We start from the raw sequence: 27,546 nt of genomic DNA on the forward strand, positions 1-27,546 counted from the left end.
TTGCTGCATGCATGTTTGAAAATGTGACAGCACCCAATGAGGGAGTGCTGCAAAAATGCCAGTGCAAAGGGAAGAAGTATTGTGTCTGCGTTACTTGGCCATGGCTCTCACTGTAGATAGGAAAGTGCACATGCCACATCCTGCCATTATGAGCATGGTGCCCATGGAAATGGAATTGTGGGAAATAGGCAATTAGGTGTTTAGGGTGTGGTTGACCGGAAGGGGCGGTACTATTCTTCCCAACACTGTGTCGTGAGGTTGGTCGAGATGGAGAGATGCACAGTGCTTATTGTCGGTGATACCTTTGTGCACCATCTGCACATGTGTTGTGTGCAAAGAGGGGTTGCTGGTAATTTCGGGTTGGAAGGAGGGGACGCTTTCTGGGGCTGTCAGAGTGACTGCAGTTTCGGCGGGATGGTTCGTCTTAGATATGTGGCTTCTGTCACAAACGTACTTTGTCGTGGTGCACTATGGAATTCTACATTTGGGTTACATGTCGTGTGGACATTTAATCCATCACCTGAAGAGGTTGTTGAACGCAGTGATGCAGATTTTTCCTACTGCCAAGGTTGTTTTCTCATGCATGACACCAAGAGGAGTATGGGCCCATGCCGGTGTAATTTGTCCCCAGCCAGAGGTCGGAAGGTGTGTTATAAACAGAAGCATGTGTGAATTTATGCAGACTGCTGGCATGTTCTCCACCCACTATGAGATCAAGAGGTGGCAAAATAATCAGTGGTTCCGTAGAAATGGCATTTATTTGAGCATCATTGGCAATGCCTTTTTCTTTTACACTGTGCAAGAAGCATTGACCAGAATGTGGTAAAAATGTGAGGAGAGGCAAACAGACACACATATAAAGAGAAAAAACAAAAGAAGTTGCTTGAGTGACGTAAACTTGCTATTGCTGCCAAGGTGCTTTTCTCATGTGTACCACCAAGATTATTATGCACCTATTCTAAAGATTGCTGTCGCAAGCTAGAGGTCGGAAGGGGTCTCATTAACAGAACCACGTATAATTTTTTGTCAGTTCGTGTAATGTTCTTCTGCAACAATGACCCCATCAGTTGTGGAAATGCGGAGCTGTTCCAAACAAATGGTATTTTGTTGTCGTCCATTGGTAATGCAGTATTCTTTGCTCGTCTACAGGATGCGCAGAAGAGTTTACTGTAATAACGTGAACACAAAAAAACACAACATCAAATAAAAACCGAAAAAAAGGTGTTCATGTACTGCAAGGAAATCTGTAATACAATGGTGTGTATAGCAATGCATTGCACAATGAACTACTTATCTCATGATAGTTCTTCCAATGATCTTTGATAGTTTTCTGCCACCATTACAATAACAATCCCTTGTGGAGGCTTTCCATGAAAACTAAATGCACATGTGATGTCATCAGTGATGTCATCAATGAGATTTGTGATGGCATATTTGATGTCATGGATGTCATGGGTGTTAGTCCTTGCAGTGCACACTGGTTGCTTAGCTTACCATAACTGGTGAATTATTATTATTTATTTTTTTTTGGTTTTACCTGTAACCATAACGTCCATGTAACAATATGTTTCGATTGCATTTCATAGGTTTTTGCTAGTGCAGCTTACCCATAACGTCCCTTTAGCAACGTTTTTTGTTAGTGAATATATATATATATATATTTGTAGCAGTTCATAAAAGTGATTATGCAGCAGTCCACACCTTTACTCATGTGATAGATCTACATGCATGCAAAATTGAATGGCGAGGAAAATGGGGCATAATGGGGCATAAAGGGTGGCCATTGCCCCTACTTGAACCTACAAGGGTGAAAAAAAAGTTGCCCTTTGCTTAGATCCCCTTTCCATTGATGCCTGGTACTGGGATGCCTTGGGAAAGTTAGTATATAGATGGAACATGTCCAGGCTGACCAGGAGGACACCACCAGGCCTAAATGGCTCCTAAGCAGGTCAGGGTCCCCGGTACTCATCAGTAAGTAAGATTAGAAGCAGGGGGTCTCTTGCAGAACTCCAATCAGGAGGATGGGCGAGCACAGGCTTACCCTAAGGCCTGGAAGGTTTGGGGGTCTTGTAGGGCTTGCCGCAGAGGTTTGCTGATTTTTCTTACAAAGTGTTCCTTCTGGCCAGAAATGTCTTCCAGGTCAGTGACAGGTAGTGGATCAGTTCTGTAAACGAGAGCCAGGGGCCCTCTTGCAGGGCTGTGCTATGTCTGAATATTGCACTACTGAAAATATATGCACCAAAGTTAAATACTTTCCAATCCTGGCTGTTTACCTGAAGGCTCATTACTAACTGTCTGCAGTGTTTCTAACATTTGCCAACATTTTATGAAAGGCACCCTGCGTGCCTGGAGAACTGTGTGTTCGTTTTCCTTCAAGTCTGGGCAAGGGCTGTGTGTCCGACATGACTTAGTAGGGTAGGACAGTTACTAGCAGTTACATAAACCTAAGGCAAAACATTACAAGTGTTCACATGGTATGCTGCCTGATGGACTAGGTCAAAAAGTTCACTACAGTCAGACATGAAACCTATGCCTCCGTTCAAACCTTTGATTGTTAGGTCAGGTGACTATGACTTTGAAAGATCAGGCCTTATTCATAATGATATTTTCATTTGGTCCCAAGAAATGAAAACTAAATCTTTCTGACGTTTTCTAAAATTAGACTAACATGGCACCACATATTTTTGGGATATACGTTTTCTACAGCAAGACACATGATTTGAATTATTCTTTTTTACGGAGCTCTCATCGAAATACCTGAGTCACGCAAACATAACCTTGTTCACATGTCCACCAAAATAAACGATATTGGAAAATATGATTCATTTATTGTTGACATAATGTTAGAGAAGTGAAGAAATCTATACCTTTGTACATCCAAAACAATCAAGCCGGGGCCTGGGTTGACTTACTGTGGAGGAAAGTAAGGCATGTCTTCCAAAGCCTGTGTCGTTATTCATTAGTGTCTGTCACAGAGAATCACATTCTAGGTCTCTGTCCCTGTGGCTGACATTGGAGGCCATGGAATTGTGGTCTATCACGGTGAAAAGCTTTCCAGGCCTCTATGTCAGAGGAAGTGAGTGGAGGAGATGGAATCGTAAGATCTACTATTGATATACTTTCCAGAGGTGTGTGTCAGAGGAAGTGACTAGAGGCGATGGAATCTAAAGCTATCCTAGTGATACACTTTCCAGAGGTGTGTGTCAGAGGAAGTGACTAGAGGCGATGGAATCTAAAGCTATCCTAGTGATACACTTTCCAGAGGTGTGTGCCAGAGGAAGTGACTAGAGGCGATGGAATCTAAAGCTATCCTAGTGATACACTTTCCAGGCCTCTATGCCAGAGGAAGTGACTAGAGGCGATGGAATCTAAAGCTATCCTAGTGATACACTTTCCAGAGGTGTGTGCCAGAGGAAGTGACTAGAGGCGATGGAATCTAAAGCTATACTAGTGATTCACTTTCAGGGCCTTTGTGCCAGAGGAAGTGACTAGAGGTAATGTAATCTTAAGCTATCCCAGTGATACACTTTCCAGGCTTCTGTCGCAGAGAAAGTGACTGGAGGTGATGGAACATCAGGATATCCCAGTGAACCACTTTCCAGGCCTTCTGAGGAAATAACTGGAGAGAAGGACGCTGATTCTGCGCCAATGAAACAATGTCTGATTCTGAGACACAGGCAGTGGAGGTGATTAATAACTGGTCTCTTCCAGAGAAATAATGTATGCCTGTCGCTGAGGCAGAGATGGGCATTTTTTTTTTTTTTATTTATTTGCATTTAGTTCATTTACAAGAATAAATTCGAGTAGAACCTTTGCAAAAGAGCAAGTTAAAATCCATGTATAAAGAAAAGAAAATTTAAACATTTGAAATTACATTATTTTACATTAGCACACAATACTTTAAAATGCTTTAAAATACAAATTAAAATACAGGTGAAAGCAAAGATATACCAATCAGTTTACCAACTCAGCATTTCATTCTCCAGTCAAAATAAGTTCTTTTTCTATATGCTTACAAAAGCTTACTAATTCATAGATTAAACGGTAGTGAGTTCCTTGCATCATGCGAACCCATAAAAACTCAAGGCAGTCTTCAAACTCTATATCAACAAATTTCATAAATCTTGCTGTACGTATTTTGTTGAAATGGGGGCAGTAGAGTATGAGATGCTTCATTGTTTCATATGGTTCGTTACATTCATCAAATCAACATCCCACAGCAAATGTGGTGGCATTTGTTCGCCAGTTCTTTATTCTATCTCTAGTATGGTAAAGATTAAATCTAAATCGAATATATGCCTTCCTGGTAATTTCACAGGGGAATAAAGTGATATGTGCATAGCGAGGGATGCGCTGTTTAACAAAGGCACCATATTCTTCATAAGATTTATAAGTCATAATCCGATCAATAGTTACGCACCAGTCGAAATCAAAAATTTTTTTTTTTGCATAGCACGGGCGAAGGTGGATATCATTCACTGTAATATTCACTTCACTTAAAAGTTGTTGCATTTTCAGTTGGTAATTATAGAAGGAAGATGGGCATTGATGAGCTCTGGTTCCAATTCCAATGAAAGGCTTCTTAGCTCTCTGTCTGCAGCAGGTAGAGGTGGTGGCCTCTTGGCATTTGCCAGTGAAATACCGTGTCTACCCTAGAGGTAGTCACTGAAGCCAATGGACCATGGGTAAGTGCCACTGTTGTTCACCTCTGTCTCAGAGGCATCACCAGCATTAATGGATCCTGAAGAAACATTGGCTAAGTCTCCATCCAGTAGGAGGTCACTGGAAGTGATGGTCCCTGAGTCTGTGCCAGCTAAAGACTTTGCTGTGCCCTGTCCCACCGGAAGTCACGGGAGGTGACATGAACTGAATTGCTGCTGGTAAAACACTTTCTATGTCTCTATACCAGGGCCAGTCACTGGAGCAGATGAACTACAAAGTGCCAGTACAGCACTGTCCATGTCTATGTTCCAAAGAACAGCCCTTGGTATGTGTCAGCAAAACCCTTTCCATAGCAGCGGCTAATGAATGAGTTTTTATTGAAAGAAATAAAAGAAGTACTGTCGGGAGTTACGTTGAATAGTATTTAGAACAAGCGAAACCATGCAATTAAGCCTCAAGACCTTTCTCCAGTGAGGGTTTTAATCTAAATTGTAATTAAAAAAAAATATTGCAAAGCAATAGTTATGAAGTGTTACCTGGGGATATCTATAGAGGCCCAAGATGCGAGCCATCATGATTGACCGCGTCGATCCCGACTCCCCAATAATGACAGAGGGTGAATGATTTTTCTCAAATCTGTAGTTGGGAATTGGTTGCTGATTCCCGGTGAGGGTCCATAGTACCCCGTGGAGAGCTTGCTGCAGCAACCGGCAGGTGTCGTAGATCTGGAACCCGATCGTGATGTTGGGCAGGAAGTTGGGGTTCTTGTTAATCTCCTCTATGGCAAACACCATGCTCTGGACATGCCACTGGTAGTACTGGAAGGAGAACCTGGTAAATCCAGAGAGACAACAATGTTCAGACCTGTTGATTTCCATACAGTACACAGAATGTCATCAACTTTCAGTGTTCATGACAGTTACAAGCAGACGTAATGCGATTACAATTAAGAATGCTCTGTCTGTGGTGTACTATTTTCACCTACATCCATTCTGAGTTCCTTGAGATTATACAATGTAAAGAAATCCCTGTCCTGTGACCCTACCAACACGGATTTAAGCATGTGAAACTAAAGACCACAGAACTCACCTGACCTGCAAAGTATTTGACTTTTGAAATAAAGAATACTTTGAACCCAACATGGAATAAACATTGAGAAAGCATAGCACATGTGAAACACATGTCAGATGATTGTTAATGAAGCTTTATCGACCTAGCATGAAGGCGGTATAAGGAGTTATGGGCCCTGAACATCGAGTTAAAGGCCTGAGTGCAGCAAGGTCATTTAACGAGGTATCCATGCCCAGAACCTCCTGTAGGTCCAAGGGCATGGTCTGTAAAGCAATTAATGCACCCTTTGTTCTGTTAAATCTATAAAGAAAAAATAACTATGAAAAATCAAATTGCAGCAAAGAAAAACCATTGTATTTAATGTCTACTTGAATATGTTCAGGCCTTTTACCAGCAGGTGTAGATAATTACATTTTTGTTGGCCCTTTATTTTTGTGTTCACATTCTAACTACTCCACTATGTTGTGTTGTTCTAACATATCCCAATGTTCTGAGGGTGGGGGAACAGCCAGACTTTGTCTGAGGTGTGTGGCCCGGCAAAGTAATGGAGTGCCGTTTCGAGGGCAGTTATGGGCGGAGGCATGGCTGCATCTGCAGGTGCAGCCTGAAGAAGATTAGGGTTCTTGCGGGTGGGATCATTGCCCCCAAAGGAGGAGTGGGGGGATGGGTGTGGGAATTTCTGGTGTCCAGCCCACATCTGCAGCTGCTGAAGGTGCTCTTTGCTTTTGCTGATGTTTCACCACTAATTTCAGGTGGTTGTGCGGATAGAGTCGGAACAGTGCCTCTTAACTCTATGCTGATAGAAGTTAGTTACTACTGGCACTCCATAACCCCCACCCAATACTGAAGGTGGCTTCCATTGCAGTCTGGACTTTCATTTCTCTACCAAATTCTTTATGCTGCATGTAGTCTTAGGTCACTTCAATTTAATGCAGTAATATTGGCCACAACATTGCTCTTCATCCTATTATTTACTCTGCATATTACCATAAATAAATCTTAAAATGATGGCTCCAAATTAAAACTCAACATCACCCTTAAATACCCTCCTAGCATGGTCCATTCTTGATATCCTCTGCTGAGCTTTCCAAAGAGGTCTGTCCAATATCCATACTTTGGAAAGAGCCAGAGACACTGCAAATATGATATTGTAGTGTTGTGGGATTAACACTTAAAATTACCAGCATCATTTTGAATTCAAATCGAAAAAGCTCAGGCTAGTCTGCCCTGAGAGATGGCATTTGTGAGGAATTGCCATCTGGTACAGGTGCCAAGCCCTGGCCCTTTTTGATTTTAGTATCTGAAATGATGCAGGTGATTGCTTCTCCAAAAGGGTATTCTGCAAATCAGACCCCCCTTTTGTCGCAACGCCAAAAGTATACTCCACTTGTGCCCTGCTGCATCAGCACCCTGAATCTGCAGCACCCTCTCTGCTCATGGTGTAGAGCAGTTTCAAAGGTCACAAGATGCCCACTTAGCCTCTGCAGTGACAGTAAAGTCACTGCAGCACTGGGTGACATTTAAGAGATGTCCCTGTACCCAAACTAAGATGATCATGAGTATGCTGGTGGCAGGGAAAACTCTAAGAATTTGCCATGCCTGAGTTTAGGCACAGTGCATGGCAATTCTTTACATAATGGCTGACACATCCAAATTGATATTGAACATGTATCAGATCCTGTGAGTCATCTCTACTGCAGGAGGGATTGTGTATTCGGGTCAGACAGAAACCCAGAGGACCCAGCCTCTCTGATTCTCTTGCAAGGGCCGGTAATGTCCCCCTCCCCACCACCCAGCCTGGAGACAGCTGCACAGCAGGCAGCTTTCCCGGTCCAGGTATAAAAGGGGCACAACTATTCAGGAGGAGCAGCCTCACACCAGGGTGCTGCACATTCAAAGGTCTTTGTTGGAGGAAGGGGGTGGGAGTACAATAGACAGCGGTGCTCTGGGCAGTGGAAGAGGCCTTCCACCATTTTGTCTCTTGCTGTCTCTCCTTACCTTTCTGGTCACCACCATTTGGTCTGGAGGAAGGAACTCTGGATGCAAGATCAAAAGGGCAAAGTCCACTCCAGCCAGGAGCAGGGGTTGGTTCCCTAAAGCAGGCTAGCTTTTGACCAATCACCTAGAGACTTAGACCATTAAAAGAGGGGGTCTTCAACAGAACACCTACCATTCCTTGAGGACCCTTTAAGGCTGAAGAGACATTCTGAAGACTCTCACCTGCACATATTTTGGGACAGTTGCACTGGCTAAAGTCCTCCGCCGGAGGTGTAGTAAGAACTGTCCCAGACAGAAGAAAGCTCTGTCCCCAAGTCACTCCCAGGGAACAAAGGGAGTGACAAGTGCTGTGCTTGAGGACCAACAATCTGCAATGGATCTTCTATGCCAGCAAAGTAGACCCTGAACTGGAGTATCCTGTCCTTGAGTCCTTTGCAAAGGACTCACAGCAACCTAGAGGGCCAGATCAGCTGCAGCTACCTGCTCACCCACACAAACTAGTTGCTCTGTGTTCACTGCATATTGAGCAAGAGGGAAGGCCATGGTATCTGTGTTCCTCCAAGCAGCCAAAATATTGTACTGTATTAAGAGGAGCTCAACACAGCATTGTGTCATTGCAAGCATGTCACTTGCCAGGCCCGAAGCGCCTACTCACCGATCAAAGAACCAACACCTCATTTTTACACATCGATGCTCCCTCGAGCATCACTTCACGGCCAATGCCTGCTGGCCCGGCCTGCCCAACATTGAAGCATTCATGGGACCTCTGTGACATGCAACACTTGAACCACCACGTTCGACCGTACCAAGCATAAGCCAGTCCTCAATGTTCGCTATTTCCCAAGTACTCCACGATCCTATGTGCCTGACTGAGCTTGATCAGCTCATACTGTTGTTCAACCCCGGTCTGATGCGTCAGCCCACCAAGAACCAAATTCAGGTACACTTACACTGAACTGCCCCTATCACCCTTGAAACTACACTCAGGGCCTCATCACAAGTTTGGCGGTAAACCTTAAGTGTGACGGTAGCGCTATTACCGCCGCATTTAAGGTCCTCGAAATCACTGCTTCGTCTGATTTCCCCCCAGCTCTTAGCTGGGGTGAAATCTGCCGAAATTTCACGCTCTTACCGCCGGTGGGAAATCTGCCGGCAGTAAGAGCGTGAAATTTCCCCATTGAGCCCAATGGGGAATGAGGAATTCTCGAATGGGCTCAATGGGGAATGGGCAATAACCGTTCCGCCGAACCCGTGACCTGGCGCTATTAGCGCCCGGGGGTTCGACAGTAGGGCTATTAGCGCTGGCGCTAATAGTGCCAGCGTTACCGCCCAACTCGTGATGAGGCCCTCAGAGTGATACTTTCTCCAGCCTATCATATCTCTTCTATGCTTTCCTTGAGAGTGTGTTTTTGCATAGTAACATCTTTCCTTGCTCTTGCAGATGGTGTGTCTTATTACAGTGTTTATATTCGTATAGAACCTTGATTAGACATTCCCTTTATTTTTGGGCTATGAGACTGTGTTTTTTGGGTAACTACCGGTTCCCCTCCAAACGCCTGTAGTCTGCCCTCAGCCCACATTACCACAAAAGGCAAAGGAGTTATATCTCTTAACTGTCCCTGTTTTACCTCTATGATTTCTTTGGGTTTTGGTTTTTAGAAGTGTGAGGGCCGAGCGAGCTATTTTGTCCCTGCTCACCCTTGCAGTCCTCCGAATCAGAAACCAATTTGTCATAGCACTCTGTCACACTACTTCAACTCTTCCCTCTGAACACCGTTTTCCTTAACTTCCTCCTTACTGTTCATTAACTTCTCTCTATGGCATCTTTTTCATATACAACTCTAAATAAAGGGTTGACTTCCTCACCTCCTCTTCCTTGGATCCTCTCACCAACTCCTCCTTAGCTTCTATCCCCTCGTCCTCATTATATTCTGTCACCACCCGCTCCTTAAACAACTCTGTGACATGACAAACTTTCCAATCTCTCTTTTTCAACCTCCTGGTTCCTTCTATACCTAACCTCCTGGTTTTCTCTGTCAACAACCTCTTCCGTCTCTCTCGTCCTCTCTCTTTCCAGGTATGTGGGTCTTCCTCTTCCAATCCTCTTACATCCCTCTTTTTATCCCTAACCCTCTGAGTTTCTCTCACCCTGTATCCATTGTTGTGTTACTCCCCAGGATTCTGGTTCTCTCTCCCAACCTATAGTCTTTTGCTCCCCAGCTTCCTGGGTTCCCCTCTCCCTCTCCCCAGCCTCTAGTGTCTGTTACTTCCCAGACTCCTGAACATTTTGCTTCCCAACCTCCTGGGTCTACCTCTCCCCAGCATCCTGGTCGTTCTCACTCCGCAGCCCCTGGGTATTCCTCTCACTATTCCCTCTGTGCCTTTCTCTCCGCAGGCTCATAGGTCTCTCCTCTTGTCTCCTATCTCTAGCTTCTTCTGCACTCTTCACTAACCTTCTCCAAATAGGTTCATACTATGGACTCCCACAGCCTTCTGCCACAGGCTCTTTTGTTTATATGGCCTTGCCCCTTTCTTCCATCTTCTCTCTGGCATAAGTAAACTCAGGTGTGTATCCCAATACAATTGGTACAGAGATGGGCTGATGGCCCTGCCTCTGAAGATGGCTTATAGTTTTGATGTGTGATTTGAGGTGGGTTAATCCTTCTGCATTGGTGGTCCTCCCTCTGTTTGCCACACTCTGGCCCGCCTTTGGAGAGGACTCACATAGCCTAACAAGCCTTAAGTGTATGCGTGTGTAGACCTTATGCAGAAACTGATTAAAGGCTCACGGTTTCTGTCCTTCCGTCTGTGGTTTTGAATATGATGTATGCTCCCATAGGAGGGAAGATGTGCATGCAGTCACTAGCAGCTCTGAGTGATAATCCCTCATAACTAGTTTACTTAAAGGAACAGCAACTTCTAAGGTGTCAATATGACATGTCCCTGTCTCCCACACAGGCCATGGTGGGCAAAGCCTGGAGATTCTCACCACACTACCCCTAGGCATAGCATCACCTGGCTTTTGGCAGTACATGGTACCTTTGGCAGTCCCACAATCTACCAGTAAGGTCAGTAAGGGTACTTTGTCACAATCCTCTTGATTAAGACTAGACATTCAATCCTCAGCTACCTGTATTATCATTTTTTCTATACCTAAGGTATACATGGGATACGCTGATGTTTTTAATGATAAAGAGCCTGAGCAAGTGCCCCTAGCCATGAATACAACTATTCTATATATGTACAGCCAGGCACAGCTTTATCATTCAGACACATATATGGCCAATCTTGCAAGGGGAAAGCTTACATAAATATGTAAAGAACAGTCTCAGAATGGAGCGTGGCTTGGCGATGAGTGTGATGGCGGGCTAATTTCTCGGCTCCGCTCTCCGCACACTTAAAGTCAAAACCGAATGTTTTATAAATAGGTTTTTCAACACCTACTTCATATTTATGGGTGCATTGGAGGTGAACGGGAATGCTGCTATGGTGTTCTGGAGACCCGAGGTGCCAGCGGTCTGAAGTGCAGGGAAGGAAATGACTGAAGGCCGTGAAGCAGCGTGCTGGTGTTGACAGCGTCGCTGAAATTCCTGTCAGCTGCTCCAGCAGATGGTATGCGTACGTGTCGCCTGTATGCCTGGAAGGGGCAGCTCTTTTTCTTCATAACACGGACCGATTAAAGGGACAGGCAAGCACAGGAAAGAGTATTGTAGCAATGTTTTCTGGTGCTCCAGGTATTTAAATGATTATATAACTAACCTTTTATCATCAAGGGAAGTTAGCCTATTTTTTGTAACTCCCATTGCTAGCCGAGGGCTATATAACTGCTACTCTGAAGTCTCCCTGCAAACTATCGCTACAATATCGCCTCTCATGCATGAAAGTATCTTTTTTCTTATTTAAGAAACACTGAGGTGCTTTGCTTTAATTTCCATTACATATTTAAAGTTCTATAATATTGAGAGTCAACAATAACATCCAACACTACATTATTCAAGTTCTTTCACCCCTTCCTAATAATTTATGGCTGCAACCAAGAAAAACTGAGGCACACATTCTGCATTAACATCAGCCACCACATTAAAAAGGCAAAAAAGAGGGTAGGGACCCAGCTATGCTTGCTATTCTGAATGAAATTAGAGCCTTCAAACCTTTTATGGTGGCAACTAACAATAAACTGCAACTTCTAAATGGTAAATGGTCTGCATTCGAATATAGGATATTTGAAGTAGAGCGGAGAGTAAGTGATGCTGAGGACAACCTGGAAAACACATTCGATGTGCTCCAAAAACATTCAGAAAACCTAGAAAATAGAAATAGAAGAAACAATCTTCGCATCATTGGCCTACATGAAGGTAGTCAAGAAGAAGATACTATTCTATTTCTTACTAATATGTTACCTAAGTTATTGGATCTATCCCCTTCAAAGCAACTCAATATTCAATGTGCTCACAGGATTGGTCCTATACGTCCTCTGGCTAGCAAACGAAATTACTCAAGAACTCTCATATTTGCTCTCCAAGACTTCAAGCATGTACAACTTGCTATTAAGAAAGTTAAAATGATTAAACATCTCACCTGGAATGGAAACAACATTTTCTTCTCTCAAGACGTTGCAAATAGTACTGCTGCTAGAAGAAAGGAACTTCTAGCGCTAAGGTCGGCTCTGAAACAACTCAGTGCCAGATATGGCTTTGTTTCCCTGCATCATTAAAAATAGCCCTTAAAGGCCATATCACTTATTTTGATAATCTTGGAGATCTAAGACAATTCATACAATCTCAAAGAGTAGATGAAATAGATACTGCTGGTCCTTCTTCAAATATTGCACCATAAAGCCTTTCGAATAAGTCAATCTTTAACTATTCAAGCATTATTGTGTGGGAGTGTTGCCTTGGATGGCCTAGACTCGCTGGGCACCGCGCCCTCATTTTTTGAACTGTTCTCTCCAACATGAAATGTTTTGGCTGTTTCCTGCTAGCCATTCTGTTGTGTTATATTAAGTGTTATAATCTACTTTTACTAATGTTCATGTTGTCGTGTGTCAGCCCTTATTCCTTATGTATCTCTCTATCATTCTGTTTTCCCCCCAGGGTGCTGTAACATTCATAACAATTAACTGTTTTGTCAAATTTGCGATGAGCTCCATATCTTCATACTCTCCCAAAACGTATTTAATTCATTATTTAAAGCTTATATTGTTTATTCTTGAAGTCTCATGTCTATAAATACATCATCATGGAATGTTAAATGCCTTCATAATCCCATCAAATGACAAACAATACCTTCTTATCTCAATAGAACTAAACCTGCAATTGTTTGCATTCAAGAAACTCACCTTTCAACCCTAGAAGCTGTAAAACTTAAACAAGCTGTGGGTGGGAAAAGTGTTCACTAGTGCAGCACAGGGTAAGAAAAATGCTGTTATTACTTTGATGAATACAAATTTTGATTGCAAGATTATTATTTCACAATCTGATGACATAGGCAGATGGGTCCTTGTAAACCTTCTCTCTGTTTCTATGTATTACTCTTTCTAAATGTTTATGGACTTAATATCTCAGATCCTATCATTTAGAAGCAACTCAAAGAATGTTTGCTTTGCTCAAATATACAAAACCATATTGTATATGGAGATTGAATTGAAATAGTAGACCCAACACTAGACAGAAAGTCAACAACAATTTCTAGAGATTATTTCCAAATTAAGCCGGGCAGATGCATGGCGCTTACAGCATCCGCCGGACAAAGAATTCACCTTTCACTCCATTCCTCATGAATATTTTCCCAGAATTGACTATATTATCCTAGCTAACTCTATAACTGCTAACATAATAGACTCTAATATAAATTGTATATCTTTATCTGATCATGCCCCAGTCCATATTATACTAAATAACATCAACTCAGTTTTCAAATCAAATAGATGGATATTCAATTCGGATGAAAAATGTACTTCTTTTCTAATACATGCCCATAATAATTATTTTGAGACTAATAGACTGAAGATACTTCTATTCCAAACAATTAGGATAGTTATAAAGTAGCACTTATAGGAGAGATAACTCTGTTGCAAAAAAAAAGAAAGATATGAAACAAGAATCTAAGGAGATATTAAGAAAATTAAAAATCCTTGAAAAACAATATATTTCCAATCCTTCTCAGGAAAAGTATCATAAAATATAACAGCTAAGAATTAAATATAATAAATTTACCTCTGAATAATCTTGTAATAATCTACTAAAATATAAATAAAAAATGTACCAATGTAATAATAAAATAAGCACATATTTAGCTTCTTACCTTAAAATAAAAAAATAAAGAAGTAAATTACATCAAGAAAGGATTAAGAATGGTAATAGAAAATTCACAGATGAGGATATTATTAATGTATTCAGTACCATCAATTATACTCCTCTGATTCTACACCCAATAATCTAAATACTGCTGCCTTCCTACCAAATGTTAATTGATCAAATTACTGAACTATTAATTTTGACTCACTTAAGTCAACCATTACACAAAATGAAATCATTAAAGCTATACATGATAGATATATTAAATGTGAACATTTTTAATTTACAGCTGAACAGATTTGAATCTATTTTACCTCTACCAATAACTTCAAATTCATATCACTGTTCATATGGTTCAATACTCTTATATGGATTAATGGAAGAGTAATTTAAAAAAAATATGTTTAGGAACTTTTTAATCAAGGTATACCGCTGACCTTTAATGAATCCAGAGAGACATGTTTCAACCTTAAATCCTTTTATCACCAATATTCTCTTTTAATAGATGCCATTATAGAAAATCTGCAACCCCTAATGGAGTCTTCATGTCTACCACTTTAAAGAGCTCACCAACGTTGAAATGGAAAATACCCAGTGGAAAACACAGCAAGAATGGCAACAAGACTGTTCTATAATTCTAGAAGATTACTGTTGGCCATTGTTTTGGAAAAAAACTCTCAAATAGAACAATGTCAGCCAATCTAACCCAAACCCTTTTCTTTATTTGACACAGAACTTTTACTACCCCATCTATGCTATTTAAGTGTAAGATTTCCCTAGATAACAAGTGTATGGCGCATCATAAAATGTATCTTTAAAGTAGATGAACCTTTTCATTTTCAGATTTTATATAAGGGGAGTACTCTTTTCCAACATCATTTAGACACATACACATCACATCTATTTTATCTTTTCACTTTGAATGCTGTTCAAGTTATCACAACTAATTGGAAGAAGTTCGACCAGATTAATCATAAATTATGGTGGCATTCCATATGCAATATACATTGAATTGAGGGATGTATTGCTTCAAATAATTATTGCATCACAGACATGATTTGAAATGGAGAATCTTCTCTGATTTCCTAATATCAAAAGACTATATTATTTAATATGATGTCTCTAGTGTGGTTTAAAACAGTACCCTCATCATGTCTTTCCCCCTGACCCCTGGCCCATCCCACTACCTGACCTTCTTGTTTGTAATGTATGTTATATGTCCACCCCAACTTTAAAAACGCAATTCTTATTCTTTTCGCTTTGACTCGTGCCAGGTCCAAACCTAATGTGTCCTACCTTATATCAGCAATCTATGTTACCAAGATAGATTACCATACAAATGTTTGAGCTTTGTCATTTCACTCTGGACTATGCTGTATTTATATTGCTTGATGTCTTTAATAAAAATGTGTAAACATAAAAAAGAACAGTCACAGAAAGTAATGTATGACCCTTTCAAATCACTGGCTGGCACCCCTCTTTTTTTATAGAAAGAAACATGGGAGAGAAGACTTTGGATTACAGAAAACTGTACACCATAGCCATTGGAAAACAATATCTGTTAATATACCAAATGGGGAATGCACTCTCAGTGTTCACATTTTACAACCTACTAAACAATTCCAAGCAACACCAAATGTATATAAATCACAACCGAGGTGCTGGTATGTAACAGGGGTTGGCTCCCAAAACCCCACTACTGCACTGTGCTAAATCTCTGAGCTTGTGCTGCCTAGAACCCAACATGCACACTCACACTGTGTGTACCTGTGTTTCTACCAGCCCTTAATAACATTCCTAAAACCATGTATCCACACACGAAATATACTTCGAATACATCGATACTCAAATGCAATTAATCTTTTGTCTGAAAATGAAAAGAAAAATCATTGCACAAACATTCTCTCAAAACCAAACAAATATTGTTGCCAGTTCACCCTGTATTGTCAGATCATACAAGATGTTTTAGTGCAGCCTTGTGCCACTCACAAAACTCTAAATTTGCATACACCTGGTGGCAATAGTGTTTGTACAATAACCTTTTGATTGGAGACTCAATTGGGATAGTGAATTTCATGTACAAAAGATTAACTTTGTGAAAAAACCTGAAGTTTGGGATTGGGCATCGAATTACGAATATATTGCTACATTGAACAGTTATAAAAGAGCAATGATTGTTACACACACACATTTAAGATGCCAGGGTATTATTTATTATCATGCCCTTCATTGATGGTGCGTCGACAAGCAGCCCGTATTGTCTGTCTTGGGTCCTGAGTTACTACTTACCCCACATATTAGATGCTGCCATATAGGCAAAATATCTACAACATTGGAAAATGCAAGGCATGTACTGACCCAGTGTAGGGAGCTGGGAATATTGTATATGAACTGCTTAGGAACATGTGTGGCCCACTATGACAGTATAAGGATGATGCTTGTTGGAAATACTGTCTGAATGGTGAAAACAAATCGTCGCAACGTGCAGTTTATCACGTGTGGCTTGAAATAAAGGTTTTATTGAAGTGAGGATAGTATGACAGTAATATTTGTGATGACGATTATGTTGGACAATCTATCTTTTTAGAAGATGTTTACATATTCTTAGATTTTAAATTAAAAGCTGTGCTGAGTATGCACTATGACAATATTAGATTCGAATGTCCTATCAACGTTCATGATTCTTCAAAACGACAGTGCAAGATATAGCAAGATAGGGCTGTGAGAATGGTGTAATGTTTACATACGTATTTTGTTATATTTGCTATGATACTGAAGTTTTTATAGTAAAAAATTTATATTATGTGTTTGTATATGTGTAAAGTTCATAAAGAACTAAACTAAACACATTAATAATAAATAAATACAAATACAATTATCTCACATTTCATGTAGAGAATAGTCTATGCTAAATGCATCTACCTTGGCATGCCCGACTTCCTCACCAACAAACTACAATGAATACAGATCACAGCAATAGGGCGGCTGCCAAGATTCAACAAGTTAGAATATATCACACCAGCACTAAAATCATTGCACTGGCTACCAGTCAAGAAAAGGATCTATTTCAAAACACTCTGCATTGTCCACAAAGCAATTCACAGTCAAGTACCAGAATGCCTACACAAATATTTCCATTTAAAAACAGAATACCAATGTAAAGCAATGATAAATGTCTTGAACTGAACCACTATTAAAAAATGAAAGAGTGGAGTTCAGCATAAACAAACATCTCTACTAAACTCTGGAACTCACTCCCCACAGGAACTCCTGGCCTTTGAAAAAGCATAAAAACATTTCTGTTTTATGCCGCGGAGCGAACCAGCGTGCAGTAGACCACTGTCTAATTGTAGCCAAACATTGATAACCACAGCACATCACGTTTCAATTCCCCAACAAGTTACCAGTGTGACTACGACTTTTCACAATGCCATGAGGATTGGACTCCACTAACTCATAGGAACAACCTCCATACTACTGCAAACTTACCACATGCAATACCGACTACGACACCTACAAAAGAAACATTTATAACACACCCCACACTGACACAAACAGCAAACCTCTACCCTCCTCCAATTACTGGCACAACCTCAACACATCCAAGTCACCCGTATGCCATGGTCACCCAAGGCCACCCATATGGACTCAAGCACATGCACTTTCATCAACCGAGACCACTTGGAAGCAAACCCGTGCACATTGACTAGTTTTTCTGAACTGAAACCACTAACACAATAATAAAAGCACTCTTAAGAGTCCCTCTCCTCCCACTAACTCACCCCTCTCATATGTTCAGATCTGCAAGAGCTCCTTGGGACCATGCAAATGGCAGCGGTTAGCAGTATAAATCCCACTAACATAACATAAGATAACATGACCGGCATAGTAATCCCCTGTGTTTTATCCTAGCACATTTGATTTGTCTGTGAGAAAAAAAAACAAAAATAAAGCACTCATAGTTTTTTTTTTAATGCAGGTAGGAATGGATAGGTTCTTACGTTTTGCACATGATTGGCTCGGGCTCTGATATGAACCTGATGTCGGGGTACACCCTGTCAGAATGCACCCAGGAGATTCCGCCGAGCATGATGTCGCCAAGTCGGGAGTATCCACTGGCCTGGGGGATGGGCAGCCGACATTGCCTTTCTGCTCTCTGGGCCACAGGAGCTGGCATTAGGCAAGAGACGAGCAGGCACACAACAGCTTTCGGGGCGAGCCGCAGGCAGCTGGAATTGGTCATTGGCATGGTCTGTACATCTGGGGCAAGCAGAACACCCACCAGCACTCTCTGTAGGAGAAAAGCAGTTCCAAGGCTCAGTAGACACCCTATAGGTATTAGTATAGCCCTGTGTTAGTAGTTTCTATGTGAATATGTCTGTGTGTTTTTGTTTTGAAGTCAGTACACTCCCTAAGTCCCACACACTTCTTTGCAAAGGACATTAACTAAACTGGGCGAGATGGTCAAATGTGTGTACCTTTGCTAAAAAGTGAGAAAGTTCACCTAGCACCAATGTCACTGCTTGTGTAATACGGATTGGAGCAAACAGGTTTTCCATCAATCCCTTTGAAAGGGGTCTGAAACATTTGTCTCTCCAGATGTTTCGGACTCCAATTGCCCTCAGCCTAGTCCAGCCTAGTCAACAGTGAGGGATCATGGGAGCTGTCGTTCAAACCATCTGGCGTGCCCCAGTTTGCCGTGCTGTTAGAGATTTGTATTGTGGTGAAATCATGTTGCCCGCTTTTTCTATCAGCATTATAATTACTAGAGCAAACAGGGATTGCTCGGAATTTAGATAGCAGAAACTTTGCACCAGTGCACGATATGCACATTAATGCAAACATTGCCCTAGTGCAAAACACATATGATTTCACTGCATTTTTGCTCCAGGGAAAAGTCTGCCCGAGTGCTGATACCATTCACAATACACCCATCAGAGGAGATATGATTGCTAATAACGTTCAGTATTACCACTAGGGAAGAATTTGCCCTAAGAGAAAAATGAATTGAAAGAATAGGGATTTTGCACTGCGAGGATATTTGCATTAGTGCTAATTTGCATTAGTGCTAATACTGTGTAAAGTTGCACTTTCACCAGAGAAAGGTTTCTGCAATCTGGCCCTAGCAGTGTAACATTCATTGTTAGACCACGTCACCCTTTAAGAGCAATAATACCACTTGAAATAATTAATACTTACCGATTGCCCCTCCTTTTGCCTTAGTTCCGACAGCAATGAGTATGTCAAGCAAATTCAGGGATCAGCACTGTGCAGAATAAAGGCTTGTCATGCCCGGTTTGCTTCTGGGTGGCTAGATCATTTACTCTACAGTAATGTGACGCGCTAGTGCCTCACAAACTACATGCGGGCAGTGCCAACCCTTCCATCTCTTGCATATCATGGCAGCACATTTGAGAGGAGATACGATTGCAGATTCTCATGCAGCAAGGGACCTGGACACATCTTGCCCTCTAGGTCCCATACACAAGCACATTCCTACTGTGGGAAGCATCTGAGTTAAGCTGATATTGTTGTTCAGCTTCTAAATTAAGATGGCTGTATTCTGCAGTGGACAAGTTAAGGTATTGATCTTCTGCATTGAAGCTTAGTTGGCTGTGTCTAGCTATGTTCTTTAAGGTCTACGTTAAGTGCCCTGTATTCTTCAGTGGTTATTCCATGAGATAGGTCCAACCTATCCTTTGTCTGTGATAACATACTATGTCTAAAAAGCATTTAAATCCCTGCTCACAGTGCCCTTTGCTTCAGCAGAAGTTGATGCTGGTGGTGCGCGGCAATGCACTTGCCCCAGCTCAGATGCTGCACTTTTAAGTGAACCCGGCTTCCTCCGGGAGGTCACAGTGGGACTATGGCTATCATAGCTATCATACTAATTGCTTCCAATCATCCAAGTTCTTTATACTCATGGGAGTTTTCTTGTGAAGAACATTTAGTTCATGATTGCTGGAGGGATGCAGAGAAAAGCAAATTTAGTAGTCAGATGATTACCCGATTGGTTTTTTATATTTATTTTCTTTGTTTTCTGATAACGTTACAACAACAACAACACAACACTTGGCTGTGTCGGCTTAAGACTCGTCCTTCCTATATATCTGGGAGTCATAAATAATACTGTGCAAGTAGCTGTTATAGGCATTACCGCAACATACAGCCCAGGGCGAATTCCGCTTCCCATCTCTCCTTTGTCAGTCAGCCTCCCCTGCCCAACCGACCCACAACCTTTGAAATTTCTGTGGACATCCTCTGGCCTTGTAAATGCGCCGTTCAAGGGGCATGCATCTGTCCATCTCCGCCATCCATTGGCGAAATCGTGGACTCTCTGCAGAAACCCACATCATTGCAATTATTTTTTTGACAGTCCCAGTGCAACGACCAGAAATACCTTTTCATATCTTGTGTACCCTGTATCCTCCCAAATTCCAAGTACAGCCCCCGTGGTCCAGTGGTCCGTCACCCCCCCATTTTACCAGTGCCGTTAACGGGTAGTATACCCACTGAAATATTTTGTATTGGATCAGGCGTAGCCTGGCCGCCATCCCAATTTCTCTCGGGAACGTAAGTGCTTCGACCCACTCATTTAGTTCCAGTATCCCTACATCCGCTTCCCACCTACCTCCAAGTTGGAATAGTTCCGGCGACCCGAAGGCTGTCAGTACCTGGTATAAAGTTGAGGTAACCTTCCTGCCCATGTTCTCCGGAAAGACATTTGCCTCTAGGGGCGAACATGTGGGGACTTCTCTTAGAACAGGGAACTTTGAACTCATATCATATATCTTAGCTGCACATACTTATAGCGGTCACTCCCTGGCACCCCAAATGTGTCCTGCAAGGTCATGAAGGGAATGCGGACCAAGCCCTGGACTATGTTTGCAAGATGCCTTATCCCCAGCTCTTCCCACTTTTTGAAATGCCCCATTTTCCTGAGTTCTGGGAGAAACCTGTTGTTCCACAAAGGCTGGTCCAAAGTAGGTTTCTTCCCCCTCCCAATGTCATGGTGTGCTTCATGCCATACTTGCCTAGTGTGTTTTATTATTTGGGGGAGTGCCGGTTCTGTGGTTTCATTCCTGTATAGTATCTGTTGGGGCGCTTTCCCCCTCACCGATCCCTTCTCCATCACCACATGTCGGAGCCCTGTGTCCCCATGGAACCAGTATTTTATCATGCCCATTTGTGCCGCCCAGTAAAACCGTCGAAGGCAGGGGATCCCCAGGCCACCCTCCCACACCGGGCGTTGGAGTGTCCTAAGCGCGATACAGAAATAGTTTTTACAGTTTTTTTGCTTTATGCAATATTAGAAAATACAATACTATAAATAGCCTTAGCAACTGTAAATAAATTGATCTGTAAATGTTTAAAATAAAATATAAAATGCACGCAAATCTAACAAAATGATTGTTATGTCCAGGTGCCAGCAGTAAATGGTGAGGAGGTGACCACTAGTTTCAGTCATGTAGCTCAAGAAAGCCACCCCCACCTGTCTTTGAGCTCTACGCTCTTCTTTTTAAGACTGCACAATATTCTGAAAACGAGCTCCTGTTTCATATCCATTCCTACATTTTGGGTATTGTGATGGGATTTCCAATTCTGCAGAGCAATAATTTTTCCCACCAAGCCCTTGATCAGCCCTTTTTGAGTAGTTCAAAAGAGGGTGAGGAAATCTATAAAAATATGGGTCAAATGTACACTCTGTAGCATGCATTGTTAGTTGACATCAAGACTGGACCGCCATCTGACTGTAAAGGGGCAACTCCAGAGTATGTGGACTATAGAGGTGTGGGTTGCTTTACATCTATCGCATTTGTTTCATTCCAGTGGATAAGTTTGTACATGTTTCTAGTGGTTCAATAACATCCAGTAAGAATGTTTTGTTCTATGTATACCGGCTGCAGATTAGGGATTACATGAATTTATATTGGTCTCATTACAAGTGTGCCGGTCTGGAAAAAATGCTTGTAATTCCGACTCCAGCATTTTTTCCCAACGGGCACACTTCAGGATTGTCGGTGTGGGCTACGGATTTCCTGGCAGGTCTGACCTGCTGGTAGATCAGGCCCCTACTGGCAAATAAATATAGCTATTAATTAACAGAACCGGTATTACAGGTGCCAGTAATTATGGCAAGCCCATCCCATGGAGTCCAATGGGACTCCAGGAATGGGAACTTACTGGCATCCCACCGCCCGAAATATCCCAGCAATACCAGGATATTGAGCAGCAGAGACGGTAAGGGCAGTTTCCCAGTATCCTGCCGGAATTACTGACGGGATACTGTGAAATTCTTAATGAGGGCCATAGTGTGACCAGGTGATAGTGCAATCAAGCTCACCGTCCTAGTTCATTTTGTTTTTGGAAATGGAACGTCTGTCGATGTCCTGTAGTCACAAATGTGCAGAGCATTGGTGATGAGTAAACACCAATTATTAATTTCTCCACAGAAATGATTCCTAGATGGAGCTAATTTCTTTGACAATATATTTTTTAAGATCATTAAAGCCTTTTTGTTTTCATTTGAAACATTCGACAATTTAACAAATGTCTTGTATCGTTCTTTGAGTGTGGAATGTCTATTCAGCTGTGATTTAAATCAAGAGATTATTTTTTGTGTATAGCATCTGTTAAGTTACAGATGCAGGACATGCTGTAACTTCTTAAGAAGCTTTATTAACAAGCTTAATACCAAAAGGACCCCCCAGCACAGCCAAGCACAGCCACAGCTCAGGCTGCTGCTCTCCAACTGCTGTACATAGAACCCCCAGCAAAAGTAAACACAGAATAACATTCTCAGAACAAGAACACTCTAATATGAATCTTATACATCACACACTCCATACCCCATCATAACATACCATCCAGCAAGCAACACCATAGCAGCATCATGCACACCTAATAGAATGTAGCATGTAGGATAGGCCTCTTCCATGGACATTCATCCTAAAGCAGAAGGCTGTGATTAAGTAGGGCACTGGAGTGGGATTAAGCAGCTCCCAGGCCATGTATGTGAATAGACTTATTCAATACAACTGTTAAAAAGATTGCATATGGAACCTGGTCCATTACTTCAATAAACACTGGTGACAAGAAACATGAAGAAATGTCCCCGAATTGTGTTGATGCAGAACCGTCAAGTAGATTTATCAACCTGACAGCAGCATACTAGTTTTATTGTGGGTCTGCCAGTTCCCTGACTCACAATCAAATTCACACGGAATTGTTGCCTATTTTGGAAATAAACTGTGGCTTTGTGCCTAGAAGGATCCTGAACAGTTGGAGGTCATCAGACCAAATTAAAACTATTTAGTGGCTGTAGTGGCTGTGTGCCATTGGGGCCCCACAGCAGTTGACTGAATGTCAAACAGCTAGCACACCCTAGCTGATGCAACACACCATAAAATGTGCCTTCATTTTTGTAATGAAATGGCTACGGCCCGCAGGAGGACAAGGTGAGCAGCTGCTAGGATCCCTACTCAGCCTTCAAACCACCAACAGTGATCAAGCACATACTGTGTATGCCTTTTGAAGTAATGTGGGCTGAGGTCAGGCAATACTCTTAAAAAGGGTGAGACTGTGAGCCTGTGAGACATTAGAAAACCAATTAGTAATAGTACATCAGTCCAAGTAAAGGAATGTCCAATTAAGGTTTTATAAGAAGATCTATACTTTAATTAAACACACCAATATGCAATAAAAACTGTACTAGAAACAATAACAAAAACGCACTGCTGTAAAGCAAGACAGAGAAATATGGAATGTAATCATGCAAGCACTTAGGGAGGATAAGGAAATAAATTACTAACATTTTGTCAAAATGTATATATCTTTGGTTGAAAAGGAGTCAAAAGGGGGCTCAACCACTCTCCATCGTCCCAACAAATGGGGGGCTGGGGCCTTCCACCAGTGCCATAATTAGCATTGAGCCAGGCTTTACAACTTTGTGTTAGACGGCTGGACCAGATTTGGATGCAGTGGGTCACAGTGATCCAGTCTGGGATAAGGAATGGAGTCTTGCTCAAGATTTAGTTTGCTGCGGTATGATGCAGTGTTCCAAGAATGCGTGTCGATGAGGCCATCAGGGTGGTTCAGCTATCGAGCTGGGGTTGATGATGAAAATGCTGGTGGCGAGGTGCTATACGTGACATGCCGTTCAAAGGTGTCCACAGTGGCAAGCTTCTTGTTCGAGCTAGGCCGATCAATGCACTTAGCTGGTGCAGTGTGGCTGCAAATTGGCTTGAGGAGCTGCAACAGCAGTTCTGAGAGGTTTGAAAACGTGCCTAAGGCAGCACTGCATGTCCTATCAAACGGTCGCTGACCAGGTTCAAACAATGCGTTTCAACCTGGTCAGCGACCATTTGATAGCATCGAATGCAGGAGACCAGCAGTTTTGCTTCTTCTAGCACTGTTAGTCCGAATCTCTGGGCATCAGGGGCAAGATGAGTCCTTGTTCTCATTCTTCCAACCCAGAAGGCTGACTAACACTTTGAGGAGTCCTTTACCTCTAGTAATAGACCTAATGTAGGTGGCAGACTTCGGACTTAAAAAAAGAATTGTACACTGGTTCTCTGTAAGTAATTTGTGAAATTAAAATAGAAATTGTAAGAAACAACTTTGAAGATTCTATTATAATCTGTTTATAAAAAATGTAATCTTTTAATGTGTACATATAACAATGAATATACTTTCAATTAAGCAAAATATATAACTAAACCAAGTACTTGAAGAGAAATAAAGTAGGCCATACTAGTCTCAATGTTCATATTTTACCAGAGTTAACAGTGTCCATTAAAGTATTCAAAATGTTAGCAATCCTTATTAAAGAGAAGGTAATGTGTTTCAATGTTCTCTCAAAGCGTTTTGGTCAATACTGTGCCCTTCTTCAAGAGAATAAGGCCCTAACATAAAAACCATTCTAAAATAAGAAAAAAGAAAAAATGATATAAACATTTGGAAAAATATACTCCAGGGTGTAAATATATACATTTTTGATAAACCTTACTCAGAGAATTCATGTGAGAGGTACACAACAATTTCTTGCCAGATGCATCCAGCAACATATTCAGGATTACACCTTAAAGGGATCCAGAAATCCCATGTCAGAATCAAAATATATGTATACATATCTGATATTTTAAAAAAACAATATTAAATATCAAATGTAAAAAAGGTTCAAACAATTCAATATAAATCAACACCTTCCTGTGTAGAAGTGTGTTAGGAAAGGACTTTGCTAATTAAAATAAAGTAACACTAGAAAAACAAGAACAAATAACCTAATGTTCTTATAAGTTTACTTCTTTCAAAAGCCTTACCAACTCATTCAATGTTGAGAAGGAAAACATTTAATAAAAAGCCAAGCAATCCTTACCTAACACAGGAATAACTGCAATCTTCCCAGAAACGCTTATGAAAATGTTAATCAAAGTGCGGCAAAAGCCAGATTGCCCTTATAAGTCTTTACTGCTTCCTCTCTGACGAAACAACAACCAGTCCATTAATAGATGGCTTACAAGGTGAAAAATAGGCTCCATATTGATCAAACTAGATGCTTCTCATTGTCAGAAAAGCATTAGAGGAACCCTTGGTTACCCTCGGTTACAGTATTGACAAGTGAGAAAGTCATTCAGACAAGAGAAAAAAATTGACCTATGTTGTTGCAAAGGTATAATCACCAGCATCATCACAAATATAAAGACACTTACGCAAAAGACTTTCAAACATGGCGAGAATGTCAATGTTCTGAACAAAGTTGACAAGTCAATAATAGAAGCTGTAGGGCCCCATTACTGTATGGCGGTAAGTGGTAAAATTGGAGGTAACTAAGTTACTCCAATTTTAGCACTACGCCAAATTATGGGTTTTGGCTTTGAGTGGAAGAATTACCTTCAGCAAAACCCTGGAGGTAAATCTGGCCACTCAAAGCCCAAAAATCTGTAGAATTGGGGGAATTCCTGCTGTGGCAATTCCGCAAAAAAAGCCCCATTGGGTCCAATGGACCAAAAGTAAATGGGGTTTTTCACTGCTACCGCCACTTCTAATCAGGCAGAAATTCTGCCTACCAAGTGATGGTAACTGTAAATCTTTTTGGTGGTCTATAACAGTATTAACAAGTAACATAGTCATTCAATTAACAGGAATGAATGTATTCTCAATAATCATGTGTAATAGTGTAGTTATATCAACAAAATGGCAACAAATTGTGTAGAAGAGTATATGATAGAAACCATAAACTTTAATACAGTAGATAAAAAAGGGTAATAAAAACAGTTTGAAACTGATTAATGATCGTTCAATATGGAAGAATGCAAGGGAGCATCTGCTTTGCTTCATCTATAACTACAAGTCTCAATCCAGGGGCTCTGGGGTAAGATGAGTCCTTGTTCTCATTCTCCCAACGCAGGAGGCTGGCTTACACTTTCAGGAGTCCTTCACCTCCATTGAGGTCCTGGGTACCATTGTAGTTAGTTGAGATGCAGGTGTTCCTAAGCAGCAGTTCTCTCTGAATGTGGCGTGGTCATGGTTAGGAAGTAGAGCTTGCCTCTGCCTTGGCACACTTCTTCCTCATTTCATTGGTGGAGGACCTTGGAAAGGTCTGATCTCCCAAAAGAGTCGAAGGAAGGGGGGGCGGTCATCTTCCTTATAATGCAGCAAGCGCCTCGGGATTGGTTAAAAGCAATCCCTCTTTAAAGGGCCCAATCACTTTTAAGATAACTTATTGCATGAAACCCAACGTGCTTTGCTGTGCAAGAAGTGTGGGAAGCAGGAATGAAAGATAAGCCCACAGAAAACTAAGATGTTGGTATCCTTCCTACCTTCGATTTTGCTCTTCTTACCTGTCTAAAACCTCCCCCTTATCTGGCGCTGAACATCAAAGGCTCTTTGGTGTGCATACCCCCATTGTGAGGTAGGCCTTTGTTACGAAATTGACCCTTTGATGCCATGATGATAGGCCATCTCCATCTGGGAGATCACAGGCCTGGCAGGGATTGGGGAGGGGCTACCCAACCTCTCAGGATTTCAATAGAGGAAGGTCTCCTGTCCTTTGTTATAATTCAAGTGAATGCATGAAGGTAAGTGCCTTAAATGTAATTTCCTCTCAAAGCTGGTCTGAGCTCACAGGTGTGACACAGGTATGTTACAAATCATAAGCAGCTTTTAATAATTATGTGAACCATCAGCCACCATACCAATACCTAGGTATTGCTTATATTTTACATTATCCTGATACCAGCTTTATAGCGTATCAAAATTTGGTGGTTTTGGAACAGAGTTGCAGATTTAAAGGTAGCCTCTGGACTGCAGCAACTTTGCCGGCACAGCAGCTGTCAAACAGATCACGTGTAACCTTTCAACGTGCTCTTTGCCACTGGAGAGCAGGTGCTACAGATCAAGATACTGATGCAAAAGGGCACAGGTGTACACTGCGCTTTTGATATGGAGTTTGATGAAAGAGGTGGTTTGGTTAGCACCCACATCATTGTATTCTTAATGATAATGAAAAAAAATCTAG

The 27,546-nt window shown here is 41.6% G+C and overlaps 1 protein-coding gene across 1 annotated transcript in view; it reads right to left on the reverse strand.

Moving 5' to 3' along the window:
• The window catches only part of LOC138464096 (extracellular calcium-sensing receptor-like), a 114,801-nt gene that overhangs the window by 73,616 nt on the left and 13,639 nt on the right, over positions 1 to 27,546 (reverse strand). Inside the window, exon 2 of the mRNA XM_069607215.1 lies at positions 5,199 to 5,493. Coding sequence (XP_069463316.1) covers positions 5,199 to 5,493 — 295 coding nt within the window. The remainder of the gene's footprint in view (positions 1 to 5,198; positions 5,494 to 27,546) is intronic.

This window comes from Ambystoma mexicanum, chromosome 1p, assembly GCF_040938575.1.
Source record: "Ambystoma mexicanum isolate Mex_15411 chromosome 1p, UKY_AmexF1_1, whole genome shotgun sequence".
In the NCBI taxonomy this organism is placed as follows: domain Eukaryota; kingdom Metazoa; phylum Chordata; class Amphibia; order Caudata; family Ambystomatidae; genus Ambystoma; species Ambystoma mexicanum.